Source organism: Nerophis lumbriciformis, linkage group LG21, assembly GCF_033978685.3.
Source record: "Nerophis lumbriciformis linkage group LG21, RoL_Nlum_v2.1, whole genome shotgun sequence".
In the NCBI taxonomy this organism is placed as follows: domain Eukaryota; kingdom Metazoa; phylum Chordata; class Actinopteri; order Syngnathiformes; family Syngnathidae; genus Nerophis; species Nerophis lumbriciformis.
In genome coordinates, this window is record NC_084568.2 from 30,180,001 (window position 1) to 30,207,500 (window position 27,500).

A 27,500-nucleotide genomic window follows, 5' to 3' on the forward strand; every position below is an offset into this window, starting at 1 on the left:
CTGTATATATATATATATACACACACACATGTTTAATAATGCTTTAATAATAATACAGCATGCCATTTATTTTTTTTCCTGCGATGAGTTGGCGACTTGTCCAGGGTGTACCCCGCCTTCCGCCCGAATGCAGCTGAGATAGACTTCAGCAGCCCCCTGCGACCCCAAAAGGAACAAGCGGTAAAAAATGGATGGATGGATGGCCATTTATTTCACCACATAGGCCACAATGTTTACATGTCTGAGTTACTTTAACAATATTTCCCACTGTTAGTCGCTCTACTGCCTATTCTTGTACTAGTGTAGTTACATTTAATATCATGTCATTGTGCACATTGTGCACGAGATGTGTGGAAGAAAAAGTCCAAAAGAACATACGGCTTAAAAATTTTTGAAAAGTTTTAAACCCATTTATGTTTTTAAAAACAATATTTACACGTCACAATACATACACACACATATATATATATATACTTATAGATACATACACACACACATACACATACACACATATATATATATACTTCTAGATACATACACACACACACGCACATACATATTATATATATATATACATATTATATATATATATATATATATATATATATATATATATATATATATATATATATATATATATATACACACACACACACATATATATATATATATGTGTTTAATATTGCTTTAATAATAATACAACATGCCATTTTTGCCATATAGGCCACAATGTTTACATGTCTGAGTTACTTTAACAATATTTCCCACTGTTAGTCGCTCTACTGCTTATTCTTATTCTTCCACAAGTGTACTTATATTTAATAACATGTCATTGTGCACGAGATGTGTGAAAGAAAAATACCAGAACAATAAACGTCTTAACTTTTGAAAAGTTTTAAACCCATTTTGTATGTTTTTAAAAACAATATTTACACATCACAATACATACACACACACATATATATATATACTTATAGATACATACATACATACATACATACATACATACATACATACATACATACATACATACATACATACATACTGTATATATATATATATATATATATACTGTATATACTGTATATACTGTGTATATATATATATATATATATATATATATATATATACACACACACATACATACATATATATATATATATATATATACATACATACATACATACATACATATATACATATATATACATACATACATATATATATACATACATATATACACATATATATAAATATATACAGTACATACATATATATATACATACATATATACATATATATATATATATATATACATACATACATATATATACATATATATATATACATACATATATGCATACATATATATATACATACATATATATATATACATACACATACACACACATATATATATATATATATATATGCGTGTTTAATATTGCTTTAATAATAATACAACATGCAATTTTCGCCATATAGGCCACAATGTTTACATGTCTGAGTTACTTTAACAATATTTCCCACTGTTAGTAGCTCTACTGCTTATTCTTATGTGTAGTCATATTTAATAACATGTCACTGTGCACGAGATGTGTGGAAGAAAAAGACCAAAACAATATACGGCATAGTAACTTTTGAACAGTTTTAAACCCATTTTTTAAGTTTTCAAACAATATTTACACGTAATTTAGTGTATTTATTTCACAATATTACGACATATAGGCCTCAATGCAGAAAATGTGTATGTGTCTTATTACTCTTAAAATATTTTTTATATATATACATTGAATAATATAACATTATATACATCATCTGCTGTAGGCTTTATTATAGCTGCCAGATATTTAGGCCTCAAAAATCAATCAAGACAAAGATTATTTAGGTATTCAATATTTGTTTGCTTACTATGTTATATTATTTATTTATTATTTATGTGTTCACTGTTCTGTTACAGAGAACAAGGAAATTGGATACAATTGCTATGGCATGAAAAGGGGTAGGATTAAATAAACTCTGCTTCTTCCTACTCCTTTTCGGACGCGCTGTAATGAAACAAGTGGAATTGTGTGATGCATTACATTGCATGTTCCAAATAAACTGGAACTGAACTGAACAATGTCAAAAATATTTCATGTTCATCACAAAGTCTCTCGTGTACTATTTTATGAATATAGTGATAACAATGCTATTATTACACGACAATATATGTTTTCAAAGCAAAGCCCGAGGCCTAAAATCTAATATTGACATATACACACACACAGGTATATTTTAGGTGTACCTTTGGAACTTATTTTTTATATTTTATATCATACTTTTTTTCACATTTCATATTTAAGCTGTGCCAGAAAAGGCCTCAATGCCAAAAAATAAATGGCTATACACACACAATAGTATTATTTCATTGTACTTTTATTTCATATTACATTTTAAGCAGATATAGGCCTAAAAGCCGATGATTTTTATGACTTGAACATTTCTTTACTAATGTCACACTTTCACCTCACAACATTAAAACAGCCTCTACGGCAGTTATATCATGTCAAGTATTCTAAATACTTCTGAATTTTTTTCAATATTTCTTATTATTTTAGCGACCTACTTTTATATCGCAATTTTGAAACGACGTCAGTCTTCATTGCCAAAAAAAATGACATGTTTATACTCACACAAGTGTGTTGTTTTATTATGACTGTCATTTCTCTTCAACAATATTCTCGTTAGCTCGAAATATAACGAAAATACGTCAGGTTAATGACATATTTGTACACACAAGTGTCTTAAGGACTTTCTAAAAGTTCGAAAACATTTTTTTCCACAAAATCGTACTTTCACATTCAATTTTTTTAAGCTATGTCAGGCCTTAAAGCCCCCCAAAATGACACGTTAATACTCGCACAAGTGATTTTCTAACGATTTCATACTTTTATTTCACAACATTTTGCAATTGCTCTGTTTTTGATGACGTCAACATGAACATTATAATTTTTCCAAATTAGAAATAACCCCAGCTATATGACGTCATGTTTGTGTACACAAAATATCGATTTTTTCCCCAACAATATTACACTTTTATTTCACAACAGGCTATGTCCGATACAGGCCTCGATGCCAACAACGAATCCACACAAGCGTCTTACTTTTTATGAGTTTAACAATATTATTATTCAACAATATTACCTCGCAATATTTCATTGATATATGCATAAAAAAAACAAATAACATGTTAATTTTGTCACTGACTCATGTTCACATCATCATCTTTTCACCGCTGCACTATTATTAATTAGCCTCGCACTAATTATATATTTAATTTGTTTATGTTTTAGAATAGAATAGAACGTACTTTATTGATCCCTGGGGGAAATTCAGCACCACAGGTCGCTCACAATAGACAGTAATAATAATAAATAATATAATATATATAATATATAAATAATATAAATATATTCTAAATATACTCTACATTTAAGTGCAAAAAATAATTTTGGAAAATTGTAAATATTTATTGAAACATGAGAGTTATGATCTACCAAGTCCGACTCGTTGTGTGTTGATCAACTCGGCCATAAAAAAAAGCTGATTCGGATGTACTTTTGAAAAGTTTAAAAACATATTTTTGACCATATTTTATAACAATATTATACGTTATCTCACAACGTGACATTTTGTGTATAGCTTATATGTCAGATATGTTTATATACACGCACATTTCTTAAGTAAGGTAAGTTTTTAGATGCCATTATGTTTTAATAACAGCTTGAATAATTGTTTTGCTCGCTTTTCGTGGAATCTAAGTGAACAAATGTGCTTTTTGTGTGTGGGATTTTCCATTTGAAAGGGAAGTCGAGGTCGGATGAAAAAAAAAGGCCAGAAATAGTCCAGCAAGTCATATTTGTCTTCAAAATGAAGCTTTGAGGTTGCACAAAGCGAGAGTGACTTTTCCCAAAACGGTCTGGGTGGGTGTGGGGTGCAGGGGGCCGGGTGGGGAGGGGTCATTTGAACTTTTCAACCCCGAACAACAAAATGACGCGGCTGACACAAAACGGAATTCCTTTTCCAAAGTCTCCCTGCTGCTCGTCTTGTTTGTCCGCGTCCGAGCTCGTGTTTGCTCGACTTGTTTGCAGCCTTCCGCCCAAAGCAAACACCAACAACTTCCACGCCACTGCGGTGCGTAATGCCATTAAAAAAAAACCGCGGGCACAGGAAACTTTGCGTGATCTGCGAGTCCTCCAAAGTGATCGAATATTACAAGTCAGTGGGTGGACGCGGAGATAATTAGCCAACATGCCTCCAAAAAAAAAAAAAAAACGGATTATGAGATGCACCACAGATGGAGGGAAACAAGTTCCGCGCGGTGGAAGGAAGCAATTAAAGGTCCATGAGCCGGACCCAGCCCTGCAACATCTGCCCAGACCAGAACTCCGAGCTGCACAACCGACTAATTACTGTAATGGACTAATTGGGGGGAGATAGAGGGAGCATTCAGACAACAATAAGGCTTGGCTTGTTCTCTGCGTGCGTCAAACAAAAAAAACAAAAAAAACTCACCCGAACACGCGCGCTCCTCTCTATACCCGGACCGGACCAGGCTGCAGTTCTGGTCAGCTGCAGAAGGCAGAGTCAGCCCAAGTGTGGTCGCGCAGCGCGATTATATGTTATGTGCAATATACTGTCAACTCCCCAAAACCATAAAACTTACTTTAATGGCCGTCACGTGACCCTTTATGGCCCGTGAGCCTATCTGGCTGCGCGCCGGATGACTTTTACGATCCATTCCCCCCCCCCACACACACACACCACCCCCTCCTCACACACACACTCGCACCCCCGCCACCTTATTCATTTGGCACCCAAATGCCAGGGAGACCCTAATAAAGTTTGCAGCTTGGAAAGTGGAGTTGGCCAAAAAAGCGCCAGTTTGGTGTGTCAGTGCGTAAAAGTGTCAGTGCGTAAAAGTGTCAGTGCGTAAAAGTGTCAGTGCGTAAAAGTGTGTCAGTGCGTAAAAGTGTGCAAGTGCGTAAAAGTGTCAGTGCGTAAAAGTGTCCACGTGTGTGTGAGCCTTACAGGAACAAGGCAAGGTAAGTAAAAAACAATTTATTTGGAATAACCTGTTGACTTGAAGACAAAAGACCCTTTCAAAATAATGCAGTTCCAGTAGAAAGTTTATTTGAATGAACATGACGAACAGCAACAGCACATTCTTTCACTTCCAGTCCTTTTTTTTTTTTTCAACATAAAATATTCATATATATATATATATACATATAATATATAAAAACAATAAAAGGCACTGCTGCACTGTACATATACCTCACCAATAAATACGATACACAAGTCCAGTACGACTAAACACTTACATGAGTTATTATATTGTTGTTCTTTTTAAGAGCAAGGGAATAAGTTAAACATTTATTTTGTTGTAGTCCTCTAAGTCTAGCTGTACATTGAAGAACACGACGAAAAGAAGGGGTGTTTGGGTGCAGCACCCCCAAGTCTTTGAATGAGGAATCTTTTTTTTTTGGGTGGAAATCATTTTCCACCCTCAAGGCCTGTATCCTCCTCCTCCTGCGGCCGCCATGCTCATGCTCTTCAGCTTGTTGTCCTTCTTCCACTTCATCCTGCGGTTCTGGAACCAGATCTTGATCTGTCTCTCCGAGAGGCACAGGGCGTGCGCGATCTCGATCCGCCGCCGGCGGGTCAGGTAGCGGTTGAAGTGGAACTCCTTCTCCAGCTCCAGGGTCTGGTAGCGGGTGTAGGCGGTCCGCGCTCGCTTGCCCTCCGGCCCGGAGAGATCTACAAGTGGACAAGACGGGTGGGGAAAGAAGGTGGATAGTCTAGAAAAGTTGGGGTGGAAATATGACTGCCGTGCGTAAAAGTGCGCATAAGGACTCTTTTCTTTCCCCACTGACTTTTTCACAACAAAAGAAGGGATTTTTTTTTTTACCGTGACTTATGTGCAGTTTCCTCATCCACGGGTAGATCTGAGGTTGCGCCGTGTCGCTGACGTTCTGCGGGGTGCCGGGCGCGCTCCCGGCGGGCTTCTCCTCGTCCCCCTTGGGCGCGCCGTGCATCAACCCGGAGCTCGAGCAGGGACTCGGGAGTGAGTTTTTCACGCCGCGGGAGCGAGGCTCCGTGGCTTGGGTTGAGCTGGGCACCGGCAGCGGGTCAGCGGGAGGGGACGAGGCGCCGCCGGTGGATGCGCCGGAGGAATGCGTGTACCTGCCCGGCTCCACCGGGGGCGGGGAGAAGGCGGCCGCGGTGCGCTCGCCGCCCACAAAGTGTTCGTTCCCGGCCCGGCCGACCGTTAGGTCCATCCCGTTGTAGCCGTAGCCGTAGCGGCCGGAGTGCATGGCCGCGGAGTCCCGGTACTGCTCCTCCGCCGAACTCTGCTCGCCATAATTATGTACGTGGAAGTCCGCGCCATTTGGGTAGCGACCGCAGAATGAGTTGACAAAATAAGAGCTCATTTGTTGACAAGTCCGTTTTTTGGGTGGGCTTCTTTCTATACGTTCGGCCGTGGAGGAGGAAAAAAGGCGTAAAAAGCAGCGCGCGCGTGATTTGTGGCTCTTATGCGTCCACGCGTCCTCCAGCAGCCCCTCGCACAATTTATGATGAATTATGGAAATGAGCGCGGGACATGGACTTGATTCTCGCTTACGTAGGCATCCAAATATGGGGTACGGCGTGGAAGTCACGTGCTTTTGTTGACCAGTCGTAAATCCTGCTCGGTGACCTCCGGAGGTAAACTCGCGCGCAGGGGCGGGAGTCTGGAGGGAGGGGGGGGCTGGGGGGGAGGAACTTTTGCGCTGTCGTCGTGCGCCACCGTCTGGCGCAACTGTTGCACTGACGTTCGCCGAGGGGGTCACCGGGAGGTTAACGAGCATTGCGGCAGGAAAAAAAAACCGGGGGCTGGGAACAATGCGAGGAGCGCGGCGTGATGCCGGGGATGCAATCTCGGCTCCACGGCGAACGTCCACGACCCGTCACGAGCCGCGAGGCACGCCGGGACGCGCGTTTAATAGCGGAATGCGCCGCCCGGTTTGCAGTCAAGAATATTCCACAAATATCAAATAAATCAGCGCAACATCGTAAATATGACAATGTTGTGGACGTTTGAGCGCTTTTTTTCCCCCTCGTGGTGTTTTTATGAGACACTTCTGTCGGACTTGTGCAAACAAAATGGAGTCCATGTTGGAGATATGGCAGCAAATAGCCGGACTTCTGACAGGAAGAATAACAGTAAAGTGTTCCTATAAACTACTTTTATGAGTCGCAGGGACCAGAGGGATAGCTTTAAAAAAAAAAAAACAATAAAATATTCTGGTGATATTTTTGAAATATTATATTGTGAAATTTAAAAAAAAAAATGTACAAATATATTTAAGATGAAATATGTTACTAAATAATGACATTTGTTTACAACGACAATATATTTTTGATATTATTTCTGCATAATAACAGAGTCAAGATTTTTTTTAACTAGTCCACAAATGTCCACTCCAGAGGACTTTTTTTTTTTTCATAACAGGGATGTTTATCCTGAATATTTTTACTAAATAATCCAAAGATGTCCACTGCAGAGGACATGTTTAGTTTGCATAAAAGCAGGGATATGTTGTGTACGTATACAGTATAATAGGATGAAAAGTATACAATATAATATGAAAAATGTTGCATATATACAGTATAATAATGTGAAAAATGGTGCATATATACAGAGTAATAATATGAAAAGAATGCATATATACAGTATAATAACATGAAAAGGTGTATATATTCAGTATAATATGAACAATTGTGCCTATATACAGAATAATAATACGAAAGACGGTGCATAAATACAGAGTAATAATAGGAAAAGTATGCATATATACAGTATAATAATATGAAAAATGGTGCATATACACAGTATAATAATATGAAAAATGGTGCATATATACACAGTACAATAATACAAAAGATGGTGCATATATACAGTATAATAATATGAAAAATGGTGCATATATAAAGAGTAATAGGAAAAGTATGCATATATAGAGTATAATAACATGAAAAGGTGTATATATACAGTATAATAATATGAAAAATGGTGCATATATACAGTATAATATGAAAAATGGTGCATATACTGTACACAGTATAATAATATGAAAAATGGTGCATGTATACAGTATAATAATACGAAAGATGGTGCATATATACAGTATAATACGAAAGATGGTGCATATATACAGTATAATAATATGAAGAATGGTGCATATATACAGAGTGATAGTAGGAAAAGTATGCATACATACAGTATAATAACATGAAAAGGTGTATATATAGAGTATAATAATATGGAAAATGGTGCATATACACAGTATAATACGAAAAATGGTGCATATACACAGTATAATAATATAACAAATGGTGCATATATACAGTATAATATGAAAAATGGTGCATATATACAGTATAATATGAAACATGGTGCATATACACAAAATAATAATATGAAAAATGGTGCTTATATACAGAGTAATAATAGGAATAGTATGCATATATACAGTATAATAACATGAAAAGGTGTATATATACAAAATGGAGTCCATGTTGGAAGGAGGAAAAAAAAGGGACGAGAGGAAATATGGCAGCAAATAGCCGGACTTCTGACAGGAAGAATAACAGTAAAGTGTTCCTATAAACTACTTTTATGAGTCGCAGGGACAAGAGGGATAGCTTTTAAAATTAACAGTAAAATATTCTGGTGATATTTTGAAATATTATATTGTGAAATTTAAAAAAAAAATGTACAAATATATTTAAGATTAAATATGTTACTAAATAATTACATTTGTTGACAACGACAATATATTTTTGATATTATTTCTGCATAATAACAGAGTCAAGATTTTTTTTAACTAGTCCACAAATGTCCACTCCAGAGGACTTTTTTTTTTTTTCATAACAGGGATGTTTATCCTGAATATTTTTACTAAATAATCCAAAGATGTCCACTGCAGAGGACATGTTTAGTTTGCATAAAAGCAGGGATATGTTGTGTACGTATACAGAATAATAGGATGAAAAGTATACAATATAATATGAAAAATGTTGCATATATACAGTATAATAATGTGAAAAATGGTGCATATATACAGAGTAATAATATGAAAAGAATGCATGTATACAGTATAATAACATGAAAAGGTGTATATATTCAGTATAATATGAACAATTGTGCCTATATACAGAATAATAATACGAAAGACGGTGCATATATACAGAGTAATAATAGGAAAAGTATGCATATATATACAGTAAAATAATATGAAAAATGGTGCATATACACAGTATAATAATACGAAAGATGGTGCATATATACAATATAATAATGTGGAAAAATGGTGCATATACACAGTATAATAATATGAAAAATGGTGCATATATACACAGTACAATAATACGAAAGATGGTGCATATATACAGTATAATAATATGAAAAATGGTGCATATATAAAGAGTAATAGGAAAAGTATGCATATATAGAGTATAATAACATGAAAAGGTGTATATATACAGTGTAATAATATGAAAAATGGTGCATATATACAGTATAATATGAAAAATGGTGCATATACTGTACACAGTATAATAATATGAAAAATGGTGCATGTATACAGTATAATAATACGAAAGATGGTGCATATATACAGTATAATAATATGAAAAATTGTGCATATATACAGTATAATACGAAAGATGGTGCATATATACAGTATAATAATATGAAAAATGGTGCATATATACAGAGTGATAGTAGGAAAAGTATGCATACACACAGTATAATAACATGAAAAGGTGTATATATACAGTATAATATGGAAAATGGTGCATATATACAGTATAATAGGAAAATGGTGCATATACACAGTATAATAATATAAAAAATGGTGCATATATACAGTATAATATGAAAAATGGTGCATATATACAGTATAATATGAAACATGGTGCATATACACAGAATAATAATATGAAAAATGGTGCATATATACAGAGTAATAATAGGAATAGTATGCATATATACAGTATAATAACATGAAAAGGTGTATATATACAAAATGGAGTCCATGTTGGAAGGAGGGAAAAAAAGGGACGAGAGGAAATATGGCAGCAAATAGCCGGACTTCTGACAGGAAGAATAACAGTAAAGTGTTCCTATAAACTACTTTTATGAGTCGCAGGGACAAGAGGGATAGCTTTTAAAATTAACAATAAAATATTCTGGTGATATTTTGAAATATTATATTGTGAAATTTAAAAAAAAAAAATGTACAAATATATTTAAGATTAAATATGTTACTAAATAATGACATTTGTTGACAACGACAATATATTTTTTATATTATTTTTGCATAATAACAGAGTCCGGAATTATTTAACTAGTCCACAAATGTCCACTCCAGAGGACATTTTATCCTGAACATTTTAACTAAATAGTCCAAAGATGTCCACTGCAGAGGACATGTTTAGTTTGCATAAAAGCAGGGATATGTTGTGTATGTATACAGTATAATAGGATGAAAAGTATACAATATAATATATATGAAAAGGTGTATATATACAAAATGGAGTCCATGTTGGAAGGAGGAAAAAAAAGGGACGAGAGGAAATATGGCAGCAAATAGCCGGACTTCTGACAGGAAGAATAACAGTAAAGTGTTCCTATAAACTACTTTTATGAGTCACAGGGACAAGAGGGTTAGCTTTTTTTAAAAATAATAAAATATTCTGGTGATATTTTGAAATATTATATTGACCCAAAAAGGGACAAGCGGTAGGAAATGGATGGATGGATATTGTTAAATAAATATATACAGTATAATAATATGAAAAATGGTGCATATATACAGAGTAATAATAGGAATAGTATGCATATATATATACAGTATAATAACATGAAAAGGTGTATATATACATTATAATATGAAAAATGGTGCATATATACAGTATAATGTGAAAAATGGTGCATATATACAGAGTAATAATAGGAATAGTATGCATATACACAGTATAATAACATGAAAAGGTGTATATATACATTATAATATGAACAATGGTGCATATACACAGTATAATAATATGAAACATGATGCATATATACAGTATAATATGGAAAATGGTGCATATATACAGAGTAATAATAGGAATAGTATGCATATATACAGTATAATAACATGAAAAGGTGTATACATACAAAATGGAGTCCATGTTGGAAGGAGGGAAAAAAAGGGACGAGAGGAAATATGGCAGCAAATAGCCGGACTTCTGACAGGAAGAATAACAGTAAAGTGTTCCTATAAACTATTTTTATGAGTCGCAGGGACAAGAGGGATAGCTTTTTTTAAAAATAATAAAATATTCTGGTGATATTTTGAAATATTATATTGACCCAAAAAGGGACAAGCGGTAGGAAATAGATGGATGGATATTGTTAAATAAAAAAAATTACAAATATATTTAAGATTAAATATGTTACTAAATAATGACATTTGTTTACAACGACAATATATTTTTTATTTTATTTCTGCATAATAACAGAGTCCGGAGTTATTTAACTAGTCCACAAATGTCCACTCCAGAGGACATTTTGGGGTTTTTTTCATAACAGGGATGTTTATCCTCAACATTTTAACTAAATAGTCCAAAGATGTCCACTGCAGAGGACATGTTTAGTTTGCATAAAAGCAGGGATATGTTGTGTATGTATACAGTATAATAGGATGAAAAATATACAAATAAGATGGAAATTGGTGCATGTATACAGTATAATATGAAAAACGGTGCATTTATACATTATAATATGAAAAATGGTGCATATATACAGTATAACAATATGACAAATTGTGCATATATACAGAGTAATAATAGTTAAAGTATGCATATATACAGTATAATAACATGAAAAGGTGTATATATACACAGTATAATATGAAAAATTGTGCATATCTACAGTATAATAATACGAAAGATGGTGCATATATACAGAGTAATAATAGGAAAAGTATGCATATATACAGTATAATAACATGAAAAGGTGTATATATACACAGTATAATAATATGAAAAATTGTGCATGTATAAAGTATGACAATACAAAAAATGGTGCATATATACAGTATAATAATACGAAAGATGGTGCATATATACAGTATAATAACATGAAAAGGTGTATATATACAGTATAATAATATGAAACAGTGTTTCCCACAGGACAGGCATCTATTTGTGGTCAGTCAACCTCCTCCTCCTCCTCCTGCTGAACAGGTCGCACCTGTGGTCCGGACTGTAGGCCTACCTCCTCTCCAAGTCCAGCCCTTTTCGGCCGTTGAAAATATTTTTCTATACTCATCTGTGTGAAGGAGTGAACATCCAACATTAGAATTTATTACTAACGAGCAGAAGCGCTCTATGTACAGTGCCGTCTAACCAGCAGCTCAACACATGCAGGGTTCAACGTTAAGGTTTTTTTCTACTTGCCCGACTTCTTAAATCTACTTGGCCCAATATTTTTACTTGTCCTGCCTAGGTTTTTTTCTGGCTGTGTAGTGCTCATGGCTTATATCTTACTAGAATCCTTCCCGTTGACTATTTACAACACTACACAGTATTTATTATTATTATTATTATCTATAATTACATTTAAATGGCATTGCATACATGTAAAATTAAATGCTATTTCACATTATTTGACCAGTAGCAGTTACACCCATCTGAACAGGTCATCCACCTGTTTAAAGCCCAATCACAGTTGAAATCTTGAAATGAAGGGCCTTTAATAAAACATTAACCTGGACAACATTTTAACAGCTGGTTGGCTCAGATTTTATTCTTTTCATTGCATTCACATGCTGCAGTGGACAGTGGACAATTTAGCTTCAGTCCATGTGTGTTTATTGACAACAGGGTTATAACCTGGACACGTTAGCTCGTCGGTATGAAAACAGGTGACCGAGTCAAACAGCGGCGGTGTTAATGAAGCAGCGTCAGGCGAAACCGTCAGTGAAACGCTCGGTGAAATCGCGGATTAACATTAAATATATGACGAGCCGCGAGCGATGCAGCTATAACACCTGTAAAAATGAAGCAATGCTACCACGCTAGCAAGCGTTAGCTAGCCGGCTATGAGCCACCAAGCTGCTAACTACCGCCAAAAGGCACCATTTAAGTTGTTTTCCCCATGGCATCCTGGATCAAGGCTTTCAGCAGCTTTTGGACATTTGAGGTAGAAACGTAGGAAGCGCCATCATTATGAAAAGTAGTCGGCGAGTATTTTGGTCCCGTCCGTCCGTCCCTCTTCTTCTTCTTCTTCTGGCCCACCAGGTGAATTAAGTGCTATTGGCGGAGTTACAATGCATACCGCCACCTACTGCACCGGAGGTGTAACTACAAGCAACATTCACAGACAGTCCCATTGCTTTTATGAGCGGTCGAGCGAGTCAAAAGCCGAAAAATCCATTTGTGGCGGACATAATTCTTTCGTGGCGGGCCGCCACAAATAAATGAATGTGTGGGAAACACTGTGAAAAATGGTGCATATATACAGTATAATATGCAAAATGGGGCATATATACAGTATAATAATACGAAAGATGGTGCATATATATACTGTATAATAATATGAAAAATGGTGCATATATACAGCGTAACAATAGGAAAGTGAATTAGTGAAGTGAATTATATTTATATAGCGCTTTTCTCTAGTGACTCAAAGTGCTTTACATAGTGAAACCCAATATCTAAGCTACATTTAAACCAGTGTGGGTGGCACTGGGAGCAGGTGGGTAAAGTGTCTTGCTCATGGACACAACGGCAGTGACTAGGACAGCAGAAGTGGGGATCGAACCTGCAACCCTCAAGTTGCTGGCACGGCCGCTCTACCAACCGAGCTATACCGCCCCGTATGCATATATACAGTATAATAATATGAAAAATGGTGCATATATACAGAGTAATAATAGGAATAGTATGCATATATACAGTATAATAACATGAAAAGGTGTATATATACATTATAATAATATGAAAAATGGTGCATATATACAGTATAATATGAAAAATGGTGCATATATACAGAGTAATAGGAATAGTATGCATATACACAGTATAATAACATGAAAAGGTGTATATATACATTATAATATGAAAAATGGTGCATATACACAGTATAATAATATGAAAAATGATGCATATATATATATACAGTATAATATGGAAAATGGTGCATATATACAGAGTAATAATAGGAATAGTGTGCATATACACAGTATAATAACATGAAAAGGTGTATATATACATTATAATATGAAAAATGGTGTCAGGCTTGTCCCTGACAGTTTGGTCAAGTTTTAGTTTTTCCTCTGTCATTTCTACTTGTCGTTGTCAGTGTAGCTGGATGCGGTAGCGATAAGCTATATTCTGTAGCTGTTTGTAGTCTGCGGTCTTTTTGTTCCTCGTCTTCCAGTTCTTGTTTCCCTGGCATCCTGTTTCCTGTTCCTAGTTCCTGGTTTGTGTTTTTTCCTTGATTTTATAAACATTAAATCTTGTTTTCCCGCACAATGCCTTCCGCCTTCTCTGCATCTTGGGGTTCGTCACCTACAAACTCTGACATAATGATCCAGCCAAATTCGAATCTCGCAGAGATGTCCATGGCGGAGAGGCTTAACAAAGTTTTGGACTTAATGGCTAATCTGAAGAAAAGTTCGGCCGCTTTTCAAGCCCTCTCCCTCCCACCCCTGTCGTCTGTGGTCCTATCTGGGGACGTCTGGGATCCGTCCCTTGGGGGAGGGGCTATGAGTAGCAGTGCAGCTGGGGAGGCACAGCTACTTCTCGCCCCAGTGGGTCTGCAAGAGACGGCGCCATCATCTCCGGTGGGTCTGCAACCTACGGCGCCACCATGCAGTCCGGTGGGCCGGCAGACGCCACCATGCAGTCCGGTGGGCCGGCAGACGCCACCATGCAGTCCGGTGGGCCGGCAGACGCCACCATGCAGTCCGGTGGGCCGGCAGACGCCACCATGCACTCCGGTGGGTCTACAACCAACGGCGCCACCATCCTCCTCTCCGGTGGGCCAGCAGCAGACGGCGCCACCATCCTCCTCTCCGGTGGGCCAGCAGCAGACGGCGCCACCATCCTCCTCTCCGGTGGGCCAGCAGCAGACGGCGCCACCATCCTCCTCTCCGGTGGGCCAGCAGCAGACGGCGCCACCATCCTCCTCTCCGGTGGGCCAGCAGCAGACGGCGCCACCATCCTCCTCTCCGGTGGGCCAGCAGCAGACGGCGCCACCATCCTCCTCTCCGGTGGGCCAGCAGCAGACGGCGCCACCATCCTCCTCTCCGGTGGGCCAGCAGCAGACGGCGCCACCATCCTCCTCTCCGGTGGGCCAGCAGCAGAGGGCGCCACCATCCTCCTCTCCGGTGGGCCAGCAGCAGAGGGCGCCACCATCCTCTTCTCCGGTGGGCCAGCAGCAGAGGGCGCCACCATCCTCTTCTCCGGTGGGCCAGCAGCAGAGGGCTCCACCATCCTCTTCTCCGGTGGGCCAGCAGCAGAGGGCGCCACCATCCTCTTCTCCGGTGGGCCAGCAGCAGAGGGCGCCACCATCCTCTTCTCCGGTGGGCCAGCAGCAGAGGGCGCCACCATCCTCTTCTCCGGTGGGCCAGCAGCAGAGGGCGCCACCATCCTCTTCTCCGGTGGGCCAGCAGCAGAGGGCGCCACCATCCTCTTCTCCGGTGGGCCAGCAGCAGAGGGCGCCACCATCCTCTTCTCCGGTGGGCCAGCAGCAGAGGGCGCCACCATCATCTTCTCCGGTGGGCCAGCAGAGGGCGCCGCCATCTTCTCCGGTGGGCCAGCAGAGGGCGCCACCATATTCTCCGGTGGGCCAGCAGAGGGCGCCACCATCGTCTCCGGTGGGTCCTCCCATGCCGGCGGTTGAGCCGCCTCGCCAATTGCGGCAGCGTTCAACTCGCCGTCGCCACCTAACTCTTCCCCGCTGGTTGCGGGGACACTTGGCCTGGTGGCCCACCTCCTTGTCCTCCCTCCACCCTCCCGTGACTTTGGACTGTTTTTTTGGGGGGGGGTCCTAAAACGTCTGGTATCCGTTATAGGAAGGGGGGCTACTGTCAGGCTTGTCCCTGACAGTTTGGTCAAGTTTTAGTTTTTCCTCTGTCATTTCTACTTGTCGTTGTCAGTGTAGCTGGATGCGGTAGCGGTAAGCTATATTCTGTAGCTGTTTGTAGTCTGCGGTCTTTTTGTTCCTCGTCTTCCAGTTCTTGTTTCCCTGGCATCCTGTTTCCTGTTCCTAGTTCCTGGTTTGTGTTTTTTCCTTTATTTTATAAACATTAAATCTTGTTTTCCCGCACAATGCCTTCCGCCTTCTCTGCATCTTGGGGTTCGTCACCTACAAACTCTGACAAATGGTGCATATACACAGTATAATAATATGAAAAATGATGCATATATACAGTATATTATGGAAAATAGTGCATATATACAGAGTAATAGGAATAGTATGCATATATACAGTATAATAACATGAAAAGGTGTATATATGCATTATAATAATATGAAAAATGGCGCATATATACAGTATAATATGAAAAATGGTGCATATATACAGAGTAATAATAGGAATAGTATGCATATATACAGTATAATAACATGAAAAGGTGTATATATACATTATAATAATATGAAAAATGGTGCATATATACAGTATAATATGAAAAATGGTGCATATATACAGAGTAATAATAGGAATAGTATGCATATACACAGTATAATAACATGAAAAGGTGTATATATACATTATAATATGAAAAATGGTGCATATACACAGTATAATAATATGAAAAATGATGCATATATATATACAGTATAATGTGGAAAATGGTGCATATATACAGAGTAATAATAGGAATAGTATGCATATACACAGTATAATAACATGAAAAGGTGTATATATACAAAATGGAGTCCATGTTGGAAGGAGGGAAAAAAAGGGATGAGAGGAAATATGGCAGCAAATAGCCGGACTTCTGACAGGAAGAATAACAGTAAAGTGTTCCTATAAACTACTTTTATGAATCACAGGGACAAGAGGGATAGCTTTTAAAAATAACAATAAAATATTCTGGTGATATTTTGAAATATTGTGAAATAAAAAATAAAATATACAAATATATTTAAGATTAAATATGTTACTAAATAATTACATTTGTTTACAACGACAATATATTTTTGATATTATTTCTGCATAATAACAGAGTCCGTAATTATTTAACTAGTCCACAAATGTCCACTCCAGAGGACATTTTGGGGGTTTTCAGAACAGGGAACATTTTAACTAAATAGTCCAAAGATGTCAACTGCAGAGGACATGTTTAGTTCGCATAAAAGCAGGGATATGTTGTGTATGTATACAGTATAATAGGATGAAAAGTATACAATATAATAATATGAAAAATGTTGCATATATACAGTATAAGAATATGAAAAATGGTGCATATATACAGTGTAATATGAAAGATGGTGCATATATACATAGTAATAATAGGAAAAGTATGCATATACACAGTATAACATGAAAAGGTGTATGTATACATTATAATAATATGAACAATGGTGCATACATACAGTCCAATAATAGGAATGGTAAATGGTAAATGGGTTATACTTGTATAGCGCTTTTCTACCTTCAAGGTACTCAAAGCGCTTTGACAGTATTTCCACATTCACCCATTCACACACTGATGGCGGGAGCTGCCATGCAAGGCGCTAACCAGCAGCCATCAGGAGCAAGGGGTGAAGTGTCTTGCCCAAGGACACAACGGACGTGACTAGGATGGTAGAAGGTGAGGATTGAACCCCAGTAACCAGCAACCCTCCGATTGCTGGCACGGCCACTCTACCAACTTCGCCACGCCGGAAAAGTATGCATGTATACAGTATAACATGAAAAGGTGTATATATACACACATTGTAATAATAGGAAAATGGTGCATACATACAGTACAATAATATGAAAAATTGTGCAAATGTACAGAGTAATAATAAGAAAATTATGCATATATACAGTATAATAACATGAAATGGTGTATATATACATTATAATAATAATTTGAAAAATGGTGCATATATACAGAGTAATAATATGAAAAATAGTGCATATATACAAAGTAATAATAGGAAAAGTATGCATATGTACAGTATCATAACATGAAAAGGTGTATATATACAGTATAATAATAATATGAAAAATGGTGCATATATACCGTATAATATGAAAAATGGTGCATAAATACAGAGTAATAATAGGAAAAGTATACATATATACAGTATGATAACATGAAAAGGTGTATATATACATTATAATATGAAAAATGGTGCATATATACAGTATAATATGAAAAATGGTGCATATATACTGAGTAATAATAGGAAAAGTATGCATATATACAGTATAATAACATGAAAATGTGTATATATACATTATGATAATATGAAAAATGGTGCATTTATACAGAGTAATAATAGGAAAAGTATGCATATATACAGTATAATAACATGAAAAGGTGTATATATACATTATAATAATAATTTGAAAAATGGTGCATATATACAGAGTAATAATATGAAAAATGGTGCATATATACAGAGTAATAATAGGAAAAGTATGCATACATACAGTATAATAACATGAAAAGGTGTATATATACAGTATAATAATAATATGAAAAATGGTGCATATATACCGTATAATATGAAAAATGGTGCATAAATACAGAGTAATAATAGGAAAAGTATACATATATACAGTATGATAACATGAAAAGGTGTATATATACATTATAATATGAAAAATGGTGCATATATACAGTATAATATGAAAAATGGTGCATATATACTGAGTAATAATAGGAAAAGTATGCATATATACAGTATAATAACATGAAAATGTGTATATATACATTATGATAATATGAAAAATGGTGCATTTATACAGAGTAATAATAGGAAAAGTATGCATATATCCAGTATAATAAGATGAAAAGGTGTATGTATACATTATAATAATAATTTGAAAAATGGTGCATATATACAGAGTAATAATAGGAAAAGTATGCATATATACAGTATAATAACATGAAAAGGTGTATATATACACATTATGATAATATGAAAAATGGTGCATTTATACAGAGTAATAATAGGAAAAGTATGCATATATACAGGAAAATAACATGAAAAGGTGTATATATATATACACAGTATAATAATAATTTGAAAAATGGTGCATATATACAGAGTATTAATAGGAATGTATACAGTATAATAACATTAAAAGGTGTATGTATACAGTATAATATGAAAAATGGTGCATATATACAGTATAATAATATGAAAAATGGTACATATATACTGTATAACTTGAAAAATGGTGCATATATACAGAGTAATAATAGCAAAAGTATGCATATATACAGTATAATAACATGAAAAGGCGTATATATACACATAATATGAAAAATGGTACATATATACAGAGTAATATGAAAAATGGTGCATATATACAGAGTAATAATAGGAAAAGTATGCATATATACAGTATAATAACATGAAAAAGTATATATTTACATTATAATAATAATAATATGAAAAATGGTGCATATATACAGAGTAATAATAGGAAAAGTATGCATATACACAGGAAAATAACATGAAAACGTGTATATATATATATATACAGTATAATAATAATAATTTGAAAAATGGTGCATATATATATATACAGAGTAATAGGAAAAGTATGCATGTATACAGTATAATAACATTAAAAGATGTATATATACAGTATAATAATATGAAAAATGGTGCATATATACAGTATAATAATATGAAAAATGGTGCATATATACAGTATAATATGAAAAATGGTGCATATATACATAGTAATAATAGGAAAAGTATGCATATACACAGTATAACAACATGAAAAGGTGTATATATACAGTATAATAATAATATGAAAAATGGTGCATATATACAGAGTAATAATAGCAAAACTATGCATATATATATACAGTATAATAACATGAAAAGGTATATACATACAGTATAAAAATAATATGAAAAATAGTGCATATATACAGTATAATAAGATGAAAAGGTGTGTATATATACAATATAATAAGATGAAAAGTATGACATCCATTTACAATAACAATATATTTTTGAAGTACACTGTATCATATTCTGTGATATTTTTGCAGTTTGTTAGTTTTTGATATACTGTATATTCAAATTGCACAGCATCTGTGTGACATACTATCATATATTATATTATATTGTATATTACATTATATATTATATTTTGTAATATCCTCCACTCTGTTTGTGTAATATTTTGTAACAGAAGATTCTTTTTCCTAACATTTCTAACGGACCAAAAAATAGACTACGTCCACCACAGAGGACATTTGGGTTTTGCATAATGATGTGGGTTTTTTTTACAATCTTTTAAAAAAAAATCTGATCAAAGAAATAGACAAATGTCCACCACAGCAAATACTTTTGAGATCTGCATAATAACACACATATGTTTTGTCCGGAATTTTTAAAACTAGCCCCCAAATGTCCACTGTAGAGGACATTTTTAGATTGTATAAAAGCAGGGATATGTTTCTCCTGATTTATTTAGATTAAATAACTACAACGGACATTTGTCCATTACAGAAGACATTTGTGGTCTGCATATATAATAACAAAGACGCTTTCCTAAAATTCTTAACTCTAACTAAAGAAATAGTTCACAAATGTCCACTGCAGAGGACAACTGTGTTTTGCGTACTAACAGGGACATTTTTTGTAATCAAAATATTTAACTAAATAGTCCACTGATGTCTACTGCAGAGGGCTTTTTGTGTTTCGCATATTTAATAGCAGATACGTTTTCCTATTTTTTTTATTCTAACCAAATAAATAGTCCACAAATGTCCACTGCAGAGGACATTTGTGTTTTGCAGGAATGGGTTTTCCCGAAAAATTCTTAACTAAATATTTTACTAAGGTCCACTGCAGAGGGCATTTTTGTTTTTCTACAATTTGTTTAACCCCATTCCAAAGAGATGACATGTTTTGCATAGTAGCAGGTAATTATTTTACCAAATGTTTTCACTCTGACCAAAAAAAGACCACAAATGTCCACTGCAGAGGACCTTTGTGTTTTGTTTGGATGCATTTAATTGTGATTGGCATCACCCAGAGGTTTTCTTGAAAGGTCTTGCTCTGACTATACCGAACACAAATGTCACAAATGTTCATTAACGAAACACTCTACAAATGTCCACTGTGGAGGACGCTGGAGGTTACAATAATATTCATTCATGTTTCCCCTTTCTGGGTCAAAATAGACTTCTTTCTTCCTGCGTGTTTTGGTTCATGATGAAAATATGAAAAGGGTGCATTTATACAGAATAGAAAGATGAAAATGGTGCATATATACAGTATAATTAGATGAAAATATGAAACGGTTGCATATATACAGTATATAAAGAGTGCATTTATACAATATAATAGGATGAGGTTTTTGCATATATACAGTATAATAAGATTAAAAAGTGCATATATACAGTAAAATAAGATGAAAAGGGTGCAAGTATTCAATATAATAAAATGAAAATATGAAAAGGTTGCATATATTCAATATAATAAAATGAAAAGAGTGCATTTATACAATATAATAGGATGAGATGGGTGCATATATACAGTATAATAAGATTAAAAAGTGCATATATACAGTAAAATAAGATGAAAAGGGTGCATGTATTCAATACAACAAAATGAAAATATGAAAAGGGTGCACATATACATTATAATGATATGAAAATGTTGCATATATACAATAAGATGAAAAAGTGCATATATACAGTATAATAAGATTAAAAGAGTGCATATATATGGTATAATAAGATTAAAGTTAATGTTAAAGTTAAAGTACCAATGATTGTCACACACACACACTAGGTGTGGCGAGATTATTCTCTGCATTTGACCCATCACCCTTGATCACCCCCTGGGAGGTGAGGGGAGCAGTGGGCAGCAGCGGTGGCCGCGCCCGGGAATCATTTTTGGTGATTTAACCCCCAATTCCAACCCTTGATGCTGAGTGCCAAGCAGTGAGGTAATGGGTCCCATTTTTATAGTCTTTGGTATGACTCGGCCGGGATTTGAACTCACAACCTACCGATCTCAGGGCGGACACTCTAACCACTAGGCCACTGAGTAGAGTGCATATATATATATATATATATATATATATATATATATATATATATATATATATATATATATATATATATATATAAATAAAATAGTGCATATATACTGTATAATAATATGAAACATTGTGCATATATACAATATAAGATAAAAAAAAAAAGTTGCATAAATACAGAGTAATAATATGAAAAGGATGCATATATACAGTATAATAAAATTAAAAGAGTGCATGTATACAGTATAATAAGATGAAAAGGTTGCATATATACAGTATGATAAGATGAAAATGTGCATATATACAGTATAGTAAAATGAAAATGTGGCATATATACAATATAATAAGATGAAAAATGGGCATGTATACAGTATGATAAGATGAAAAGGTGCATATATACAGTATAATAAAATGAAAATGTTGCATATATACAAAATAATAGGATGAAAAGTGGGCATATATTCAGTATAATAGGCTCCAGCAGCCCCCGCAACCCCGAAAGGGACAAGCGGTAGAAAATGGATGGATGGATGGAAGATGACAAGGGTGCATATATACAGTATGATAAAATGAAAAATATAATAATGTGAAAAGGTTGCATACATATAGTATAATATGATTAAAATGTTGAATATATACAATATAATAAGATTAAAATGTGCATATATATATATACACACAATATAATACTATGAAAAGGTTGCATATATACAGTATAATAATCTGAAAATGTTGCATGTATACAATATAATAAGATGACAAGGGTGCATATATACAGTATAATCAAATGAAAAAGGTGCATATTTACAATATAATACAATTAAATGGTTGATATATATATATATATATATATATATATATATATATATATATATACATATACACACACACACACAGTATAATAAGATGAAAAGGTTACGCATTCACAATATAATAAAATTAAAAGGGGCATATATACATTATAACCAAATTAAAATATGAAAAAGGGTGCATATATACAATATAATAAGATGAAAAGGTTGCATATACAGTCCAGGTCAAAAGTTTACATACACTTGTAAAGAACATAATGTCATGTCTTGAGTTTCCAATCATTTCTACAACTCTTATTTTTTTTGTGATAGAGTGATTAGAGCACATACCTGTTGGTCACAAAAAACATTCATGAAGTTTGGTTCTTTTATGAATTTATTATGGGTCTACTAGAAATGTGAGCAAATGTGCTGGGTCAAAAGTATACATACAGCAATGTTAATATTTGCTGACATGTCCCTTGGCAAGTTTCACTGCAATAAGGCACTTTTGGTAGCCATCCACAAGCTTCTGCTTGAATTTTTGACCACTCCTCTTGACAAAATTGGTGCAGTTCAGCTAAATGTGTTGGTTTTCTGACATGGACTTGTTTCTTCAACACGTTTAAGTCAGGACTTTGGAAAGGCCATTCTAAAACCTTCATTCTAGCCTGATTTAGCCATTCCTTTACCACTTTTGACGTGTGTTTGGGGTCATTGTCCAACTGCGCCCAAGACCCAACCTCCAGGCTGATGATTTTAGGTTGTCCTGAAGAATTTGGAGGTAATCCTCCCTTTTCATTGTCCCATTTACTCTCTGTATAGCACCAGTTCCATTGGCAGCAAAACAGGCTCAGAGCATAATACTACCACCACCATGCTTGACAGTAGGCCACAGAACTTTCCTCCAGAAGGTCTTATCTTTGTCCATGTGATGTCAGATGAAACAAAAATGTAGCTGTTTGGCCACAATACCCAGCAATAAGTTTGAAGGAGAAAAGGTGAGGCCTTTAATCCCAGGAACACCATTCCTACCATTGCTGTATGTATACTTTTGACCCAGCAGATTTGGTCACATTTTCAGTAGACCCATAATAAATTCATAAAAGAACCAAACTTCATGAATGTTTTTTGTGACCAACAAGTACAAACTCCATTTCCATATGAGTTGGGAAACTGTGTTAGATGTAAATATAAACGGAATACAATGATTTGCAAATCATTTTCAACCCATATTCAGTTGAATATGCTACAAAAACAACATATTTGATGTTCAAACTGATAAACCTTTTTTTTTTGCAAATAATAATTAACTTTAGAATTTGATGCCAGCAAGACGTGACAAAGAAGTTGGGAAAGGTGGCAAAAAAGAGTGAGAAAGTTGAGGAATGCTCATCAAACACTTATTTGGAACATCCCACAGGTGAACAGGCAAATTGGGAACAGGTGGGTGCCATGATTGGGTATAAAAGTAGATTCCATGAAATGCTCAGTCATTCACAAACAAGGATGGGGTGAGGGTCACCACTTTGTCAACAAATGCGTGAGCAAATTGTTGAACCGTTTAAGAAAAACCTTTCTCAACCAGCTATTGCAAGGAATTTAGGGATTTCACCATCTACGGTCCGTAATATCATCAAAGAGTTCAGAGAATCTGGAGAAATCACTGCACGTAAGCAGCTAAGCCCGTGACCTTCGATCCCTCAGGCTGTACTGCATCAACAAGCGACATCAGTGTGTAAAGGATATCACCCTATGGGCTCAGGAACACTTCAGAAACCCACTGTCAGTAACTACAGTTGGTCGCTACATCTGTAAGTGCAAGTTAAAACTCTCCTATGCAAGGCGAAAACCGTTTATCAACAACACCCAGAAACGCCGTCGGCTTTGCTGGGCTTGAGCTCATCTAAGATGGACTGATAAAAAGTGGAAAAGTGTTCTGTGGTCTGACGAGTCCACATTTCAAATTGTTTTTGGAAACTGTGGACGTTGTGTCCTCCGGACCAAAGAGGAAAAGAACCATCCGGATTGTTATAGGCGCAAAGTTGAAAAGCCAGCATCTGTGATGGTATGGGGGTGTATTAGTGCCCAAGACATGGGTAACTTACACATCTGTGAAGGCACCATTAATGCTGAAAGGTACATACAGGTTTTGGAGCAACACATGTTGCCATCCAAACAACGTTACCATGGACGCCCCTGCTTATTTCAGCAAGACAATGCCAAGCCACGTGTTACATCAACGTGGCTTCATAGTAAAAGAGTGCAGGTACTAGACTGGCCTGCCTGTAGTCCAGACCTGTCTCCCATTGAAAATGTGTGGCGCATTATGAAGCATAAAATACCACAACGGAGACCCCCGGACTGTTGAACAACTTAAGCTGTACATCAAGCAAGAATGAGAAAGAATTCCACCTGAGAAGCTTAAAAAATGTGTCTTCTCAGTTCCCAAACGTTTACTGAGTGTTGTTAAAAGGAAAGGCCATGTAACACAGTGGTGAACATGCCCTTTCCCAACTACTTCGTCCCGTGTTGCAGCCATGAAATTCTAAGTTAATTAATATTTGAAAAAAAAAAAAGTTTATGAGTTTGAACATCAAATATCTTGTCTTTGTAGTGCATTCAATTGAATATGGGCTGAAAATGATTTGCAAATCATTGTATTCCGTTTATAATTACATCTAACACAATTTCCCAACTCATATGGAAACGGGGTTTGTACAATATAATAAAGTGGAAAAAGGTGCATATATATATATATATAGTATAATAATATGAGAGTGTGCATATATACAGTATAATAAGATGGAAATGTTGCATATACACAATATAATAAAATGAAAACAGGCATATATACAGTATAATACGATGAAAAGACGGGCAGCACGGTGGCAGAGGGGTTAGTGCATCTGCCTCACAATACGAAGGTCCTGAGTAGTCTTGGGTTCAATCCCGGGCTCGGGATCTTTCTGTGTGGAGTTTGCATGTTCTCCCCGTGACTGCGTGGGTTCCCTCCGGGTACTCCGGCTTCCTCCCACCTCCAAAGACATGCACCTGGGGATAGGTTGATTGGCAACACTAAAATTGGCCCTAGTGTGTGTGGATGTGAGTGTGAATGTTGTCTGTCTATCTGTGTTGGCCCTGTGATAAGGTGGCGACTTGTCCAGGGTGTACCCCGCCTTCCGCCCGATTGTAGCTGAGATAGGCTCCAGCGCCCCCCGCGACACCAAAGGGAATAAGCGGTAGGAAATGGATGGATGGAAGATGAAAAGATGAAAATAGTGCATGTATACAGTATAATATGAAAAGGTTGCATATATACAGCATATTAAGATGAAAAGGTGCATATATACAGTATAATAATATGAAAAGGGGCACATATATAATGTGAAAAAGGGTGCATGTATACAATATAATAATATGAAAAGGTTGTATATATACAGTATAATAATATGAAAAGTGTTCATGTATACAGTATAATAATGTTAAAAGTGTGCATATATATGATATAATAATATGAAAATGTGCATATATACAGTTTAATAATATGAAAAGGGTGCAGGTATACAATATAATATAATGAAAAGAGTGCATATATACTGTATAATAAGATGAAAATGAGCATATATACAGTATAATATGAAAAGGTTGCATCTATACTGTATAATAAGATTAAAAGAGTGCATATATACAATATAATAAGATTAAGAGTGCATATATACAGTCTAATTATATGACAAGGTTGCATATATACAGTATAATAAGATGCAGATATGAAAAGGGTGCATATATACAGTATAATAAGATTAAGAGTGCATATATACCGTATAATAAGATGCAGATATGAAAAGGGTGCATATATACAGTATAATAAGATTAAGAGTGCATATATACAGTGTAATAATATGACAAGGTTGCATATATACAGTATCATAAGATGAAAAGGTGCGTATATAGTATAATAAAATGAAAAGGGGCACATATACAATATAATGTGAAAAAGGGTGCATATATACAGTATAATAAGATGAAAAGGGTGCATATATACAGTATAATAAGATTAAGAGTGCATAAATACAGTCTAATAATATGACAAGGTTGCATATATACAGTATCATAAGATTAAAAAATGTGTATATACAGTATAATAAAATGAAAAGGGGCATATATACAATATAATGTGAAAAAGGGTTGCATGTATAAAATATAATAAAATGAAAAGGTGCATATCTACAGTATTATAAGATGAAAAGGTTGCATATATATATACTGTATATAATATAACAATATGAAAAGTGTGCATATATACAGGATTACAATATGAAAAGGTTGCATATACACAATATTGTAAAATGAAAACGGGCGTATATACAGTATAATAAAAT

The 27,500-nt window shown here is 35.5% G+C and overlaps 2 protein-coding genes across 2 annotated transcripts in view; both read right to left on the minus strand.

The window, feature by feature from the left end:
• The window catches only part of hoxa3a (homeobox A3a), an 83,386-nt gene that overhangs the window by 52,461 nt on the left and 3,425 nt on the right, over positions 1-27,500 (minus strand). The gene's annotated exons all lie outside the window — the stretch shown is intronic.
• Positions 5,232-6,604, minus strand: hoxa5a (homeobox A5a). The gene is made up of 2 exons (XM_061982480.1): positions 5,954-6,604; positions 5,232-5,802 (listed from the first exon to the last, which is right to left on the minus strand). The coding sequence occupies exons 1-2, from the start codon at positions 6,474-6,476 to the stop codon at positions 5,552-5,554; spliced, it is 774 nt and encodes a 257-aa protein (XP_061838464.1). The 5' UTR covers positions 6,477-6,604; the 3' UTR covers positions 5,232-5,551.